Raw genomic sequence first — 6,070 nt, forward strand, 5'->3', positions numbered from 1 at the left:
TGCATATTTTCAATGGGAGAATAAAGCAGCTGCACAAACAATGGAATGGTATTTAGTCCTCTGATTACAATTCGGTTGTGAACATCCTGAGCCAGGATGTGAAGCAGGTCCAGCTTAACTCTGGGGTCTCTTCATTCTGCCTGTGCCCCAGCCCCAACCTCACTCTGCTCCATCCCCAGGAGGGATACCACAGCTTCCTGTGCCCACCTGTGTTGTGTTTGAAAAGCTATCACTACCCCTGTCTGGGGTTCACCCAGGTGCAAAGCCTGCTGTAAAACTGTCAGATAGAAAGTCTGTCTGCCTGTTGGTCATTTGTTGCTCTTCAGGAAGCCAGGCTGTCAGAAGATCAGGCTCACCAACTTTTTGTCAGTATGTCCAACCAGATGCTGTCTGTAAATCCTCCAGACTTAGATTACCCCAGGTCATCAGGCACTTAGACCACCAGGTAGGGAGTCTGAGTGTTGTTTTGCCTGTGAGTCTGTTTGTCGGCCAGTTACTCCTTGGGGTGAACTGAATGGTCCCTCCTCTTCCCACCCTGCCAAGATACCAAGCCCCAAGACCTGGCACTTGTGAAGGTGACCTTATCTAGCAAAAGAGACTTTGCAGCTGTGATCAAATTAAGGATCCTGAGATGGGGAGATTGTCTTGGATTATCCAGGTGCACTCCAAATATAATCGCAAGCATCCTTGTATGAGGAAGGCCAAGGAAGATTTGAAATCAAAGATGAACGCAATGCAATGGCTGAAGCAAGATGCTGTTCTGCAGACTTTGAAGTAAGAGGAAGGGGCCCTAGGCAAAGGCGTTAAAGACATGCAGCTCTAGAAGCTGGAAAGGGTATAAAAATGGATTCTGCCCTAGAACCTCCAAAAGGAGGAAGCATGGCCTTGCCAAAACCTTGCTTTTGAGCCACTGAAAAAAGATTTTGGACTTCTGACCTCCAGAACTGTAAGAGACTAAATGTGTGTTGTTTCAATTTGTGGCAATTTGTTACAGCAGCTGTAGGAAGCTAATATACTCCTCTAAGCTGGTGGTCTGGAAATGCTTCAGGCTAGTCATGAGCAGAAGCAGACAAGGTATCTGTCCAGATGTCAGATGGCACCTGCTGTCTTGCTGAGGGCTTCAGTTGTAGAAGGCCCACAGAAGTGTTGGGGGATTGCCTAGCTACTGTGCAGAAAGGTTTCTGGACAGGGAATTTGGATGACATCCCTCCTCTTCCTGCCCAGTGCATGCTCTAGCAGCATTTAGTTCTGGACTCACTCCCCTTAGTGGGACCTGTCTTGGCTGGAAATTCTTGGAGAACCCCAGGGATCTCCGGATGGGAGCAGGAAATTTTGGGAGAGCAGGGTGAATTCAGATCAAATGTCTCCAAAATGATAAAGACAGGCTCTGTGCAAATCTCACTCCCACCTCCCATGAGTTCTGCCATTTGCCAAACCTTCCAACCCCCCAGCCTTTGCTCCTTGCTGGGCCCTCTGCCTAGAAAGCACCTTCCTTCCCAGCTCTACCTGCAGAAATCCCATTGTTCCTTAAGGTCCATTATGGTGGTTTGGAGCTATGTACCCCAGAAAAACATGTTCATAACTTAATCCATTTCTGTAGGTGTGAACCCATTGCAAGTAGGACCTTTTGATGAGGTTATTTCAGTTCAGGTGTGGCCCAACTCAATCAGGATGGGGCTTAAACCTATTACTGGGGTACTTTATAAGAAGAATGAAATTCAGACAGAGAGAAAGAAAACCACAAAGGGAGCAGCCAGAAGGTGAACATCAACAGAAACCGGAAGAGAAGGCAGAGGCCAGAAGAGGCTACCACGCATATTGCCGTGTGATGCAGAAGCCCAAGACCAAGGATCACCAGCAGCCAGCCCCAGAGTGCCAGTCTTTGGGAAGAAAGCATCACCTTGATGATGTCTTGATGTGGACTTCTCCTAGCCTCCCAACCTTGAGCCAATAAATTCCCATTTTTTTAACCAACCTATTGCATTGGTATTTGCTTCAGCATCCAGGAAAACAAAAATATCCATTTTCTCTGGGATGCATTTCTTGATTGCCCCACCCAGTGGTCCCAGAACCTGGGTGCCAGAGACAGAGGAGACCTGCTAACAGATCCCATGCTCAATGCTCTCCTTGGGGTAGTCCCTCCCCAACCTGCCTTAGGGTCAGGTCTCAGGCTACCTGTATTATTCACAGTAGGGCTCCCATTTCTTGAAATATGGGGGACGTTGCTGCACCATTGTCCTTCTCCCCAGGATTAAGGATGCTCCTCCAAAGGCACCAGAAGCACTCCACCTTGCATTCCTCCATTAAATCACAGGTCACACTGTGTCTGTGCCCAGCTAGGCCAGAATGGGGAGGTTACAGGGGTAACACCTGTGTCTGACACATCCCTGTGTCCCCATCACCAGATACTCCAAGCTGTGGGACAGGTGTGCATGAGGTAACAGAGCTGAGTGGGAAGCCCTCCCACCTTCAAGCCCCCCAGACCCAGTACAGGGTATTTATTGAGATTGGGGCATCATAGGGCCATGAAGTCACGTCAAGAGGTCCGGGGTCACGAACAGGGGTCATAACAGAATAACTGGCCAGGGCCAGGAGCCAAGATTCATTTCTCAAATATTTATTCATGCGCCCTAAGTTGGCCAAGACAGCTCAGGAATCCCGAGTCCTTGAGGCTTCCCAGTCTGGGGGGAAACGCAGGAAAAACCAACTGCTCCATCCTAAGTTTGCTGGTCCATGGCTAGGGAGAGAGGTGGTGGAGTCAGAATATCAGGCCCTGGAAACCTGGAGGGGAGCCAGGAGAGGGTATTTGGGAGCCGCACCACGCTCAACCGTGGTGTGCGTTGCAAGGTGGGGAGGGGGAGGGCGGCGGCAGGGCACTGGACGGGGTCAGCAGCTGTGCCGCTTCTCGCAGATCCAGTTGGCCTTCTCGCCTTTGCACGGTGTGTCATTCCACAGCCCTGTAGGCAGCATCATGACGCAGTCTTCGCGTCCCCTGGCGTCATTGGGTTCCCCTTGGCTCCAGTGGCTGCAGCGATTGGGGGCAGTGTCGTTGGGATTCACCCCGAGGAGGAGCCTGGATGCCAGCCTCCTTCCCTGGGTATTGCCTATTTATTTCTTGAGCCTAACCTAGGTACTCTTGAGGGTTTTTCTTGAGCATGCACCCAGGATGTAACTTTCTAACCCCCAGAATTTAACTCTCAGCTGTTTCCTGGGGTCTAGCCCGCTAACCTCTAGGATCTAGCATGAATAGAGTCCCCTGGGGTGTAACCTGTCCTTTTCCTTCCCCTCACCTGAAGCTGAGCTGGACACCATCCATCCACTGGTAGCGCTGGATTTTACGCACCAGGCGCACGGCCCTGAGGCCCAGCCAGTATTCTTGGCCACGGGAATTCCGCCTCAGGAAGCCCTGGGAAACAGGGGAGATCTGAGCCGGCCAAATCAGCTCCGCCCCACGCCACCACACGGGCCACACCTTCCCAGGCCCACAGCACTGATCCTGGGACCCCTTCGGGCTACGCACCTGTTCCTCCAGTCCCCCGACAATCACCAAGTGCGCGCCAGCGTCTGCGCAGTTCTGCTGCGCCTCCTCCCACTTGGCCCGCAGAACCGAAAAAAAGTAGCAGGAACCTTGGAAGGGTAGCCACGACGTGGGACACACCTTGCAGGAACCTGTAGGGGTCACGTTGTCAAAGACCGCAGGGCTGCTCCGCTGCGAGCAGTAAGAGAGGATGGGGTGGACCCGTGGACCCCTGGGCCCAGGGGCGGAGCCATAGAAACGGGACTGAGGTCAAAGGGCGGTGCCGGGCTGACCTGGGATCTGGAGAACCTCCTCAGGGTCCACTGTAATCCCCCCACCCCCTCAATATCCCCCCAACCCTCAACTCCACCCCCGGCTCTGCTCACTGTTTCCAAACTTGGCGGTCTCCAGCGCCCGGAACAGCTCACTGCGGATTTTCTCGCGGTCCTCGCCTGCTTTGGCCAAGTCCCGGGTCACTGTGGAGTCAGGGTCGAGATTATAGCGGGGATCAGGGGCAGAAGCAGGGTCCTGAATGGGGAACGGTCAGGATCCATGTCGGAGGTCACTGTCACGGTCGGTCAAGAAGGACATCACGGTTAAGGACCGTTCTAGCCTGATGGGGTCCAGTTGTGAGTGGCGTTAGGAGCCGTGGTCAAGGTGAGAGTTCAGCGGTCAGGGTCAGGATGGAGGGTACAATCGGGCTCAAAGGTCAGGAGCACAGGATAGGGTCGGAGTCACACCGGGTTCGGGATGTCTCGGTAGCTGTCAGACTCAGAGGTCGGAGCCACGACCTGCCCCCTCACCTCGCTCGCGCAGTTCATTCAAGGAGCTCTCCTGCTGCAACAGCTTCCTCTGCGCCTCCCGAAGCTCCGTGTGCGTGGTTTGCAGCTGCGCGCGGGTCTCCGAGCCTGGGAAGGTGGCGGGGAGTGGGGGTGGGGCGGGGAGAATTGATGGGCGTGGAGCATCTCCGACCAGCCCCACCCCCACCGGCGACCTGCCCCAGCGGCTCTCAACCCTCCTCTCCTCCTCCAATCCCGGCCACAAGCCCCTCCCGGCTCTGACGCGCAGCCTCGACCCAACCCCGCCCCCTCACAGCAGTTCCGGCAGCCTCCGACCTCCTTCTTCAGGACACCCAGCATCGCGGTCTGATCCGACGCTGCAACGACACCCACACTCACACACCCCACACGCTGGGATCAACCCCAGATACTTACGGGACACCTTCCCCACCCCGGGGCCAGCCCCCGAGACCGTGGGGTTCCCTACCCACCCACTGCCCCGTCTCAGGAATCCCGGGCACTCCCGCCCTGCACACCCCTGGGGCCCCAGGCGCTACCGTTCGGCACGCACCATTTGTCCTCAGTAGGTCTTGGCCGCCGAGCAGCGCCTGACGCTCCGTGGAGGCTGCAGAAAAAGGCTTGTTCAGGCGCGGCGCGGGGACTCTGGGAACCCTCTCCACGCCCAGGGAGTGCCGGGTCCGGGTCCTGGAATGCTCAGAGGGAGCAGGCGGGCTTTCAGTGTACACGATGTGCACACAGGCCGAGAGGAGACTAACCTACAAAGGCTATCCCGGGCACATGCATGCACACACGTACAAGCACACAGCACAAAGATAGACACAAATTCTACTCACACGTACACACAGACCCAAGAAAGTGTCCTGGACCCAGCTGGTGGACCATGTGTCCCCAGGGTCTGTGTTCACCCCTGCCAGATGCAGCCAGTCCCCAGCACTCTGTCACTCACCCTTGGAGAATAAGATGCTTAGAACAAGGGCCCACAGAACAACAGCGACCACCAGGGCTATGGCTATGAAGAGGGGTCTCCAACCCCAGCGCTCCCAGAGTCCCCAGGGCCCTGGGAGAACACAGATGGACTCCTAGGCTACCTGCACCACAGTCTCTCCAGATCCCTGGTTCCCTCTCTCCACCCCACAGCCCTCCTCCTTGCCCCTCCCCCCACCCCTGGGGCCAAGCCCTGGATGCTTGAGTCCTTCTCAGGAAACAGGCTCACTTAGGGTCACACATCCCCAAAGTGGCAGAGTTGGAATTCGAACCCAGTTCCAACTGGATCTAGAGCTTGTGTTCTCTGTCCAGCAACCCTCTTCCCAGATCCTTGCTCTCCACCTCCCCCATCAAACCCCAGGCCAGCAAGCCAGGGAGGGGACCCATTGTTCAAACCTCTGGAGACCTCCTCAAGCCCACTGCTCCACTTGCTGTACCCGGAGGCCTCCATGGCTGTGCAGGAGCCTGACTCAGACCATGCATATAAATGTAGCCTCTGCTCCCCAACCCTGTCCACCCAACTTCCCTTCTTTCCTTCCCTTTTATCGTCCTCTCAATTCCTGATACTAGACACTCTGTGACCCATCACCCACCACAGGGCTGAGCCTTTTCTGGGCTGGATAGGAAGTGGGGGCAGTTTCTGGGGCATTTGTTATGTGCTGGGATTGTACTAGGGGCTTGGCATGCACAACCTCATTTTACTATTACAGCATTTCTCTGAGGGCGGGCCTGTCACTGTCTCCATTTTCATGGAGGAGAAAATCAAGGC

General features: G+C 55.3%; 1 protein-coding gene across 3 annotated transcripts; it reads right to left on the reverse strand.

The window, feature by feature from the left end:
* Positions 1-2,596: 2,596 nt before the first annotated feature.
* On the reverse strand, positions 2,597-5,844 carry LOC119525650 (C-type lectin domain family 4 member G-like). 3 transcript variants are annotated; one of them, XM_037824471.1, is made up of 9 exons: positions 5,698-5,844; positions 5,264-5,374; positions 4,868-4,921; positions 4,611-4,673; positions 4,321-4,425; positions 3,904-3,993; positions 3,521-3,669; positions 3,291-3,406; positions 2,597-3,025 (listed from the first exon to the last, which is right to left on the reverse strand). In XM_037824471.1, the coding sequence occupies exons 1-9, from the start codon at positions 5,750-5,752 to the stop codon at positions 2,887-2,889; spliced, it is 882 nt and encodes a 293-aa protein (XP_037680399.1). In that variant the 5' UTR covers positions 5,753-5,844; the 3' UTR covers positions 2,597-2,886. The 3 variants fall into 3 exon arrangements, with proteins under 3 accessions (XP_037680399.1, XP_037680400.1, XP_037680402.1); XM_037824472.1 differs by lacking the exon at positions 5,264-5,374 and having other exon boundaries at positions 5,698-5,805; XM_037824474.1 differs by lacking the exon at positions 5,698-5,844 and having other exon boundaries at positions 5,151-5,444.
* Between the last annotated feature and the right edge of the window lie 226 nt (positions 5,845-6,070).

This window comes from Choloepus didactylus (assembly GCF_015220235.1).
Source record: "Choloepus didactylus isolate mChoDid1 chromosome 25 unlocalized genomic scaffold, mChoDid1.pri SUPER_25_unloc2, whole genome shotgun sequence".
Lineage (NCBI taxonomy): Eukaryota > Metazoa > Chordata > Mammalia > Pilosa > Megalonychidae > Choloepus > Choloepus didactylus.

Coding starts and splice junctions, on each gene's coding strand:
- LOC119525650 (XM_037824471.1), bottom strand. CDS start 5,752: ATGGAGGCCTCCGGGTACAGCAAGTGGAGCAGTGGGCTTGAGGAGGTC. Junction 3,994..4,320: donor GAATGAACTGCGCGAGCGAG/GTGAGGGGGCAG, acceptor CTGACTCCACAG/TGACCCGGGACTTGGCCAAA. Junction 3,670..3,903: donor GACCGCCAAGTTTGGAAACA/GTGAGCAGAGCC, acceptor TGACCCCTACAG/GTTCCTGCAAGGTGTGTCCC.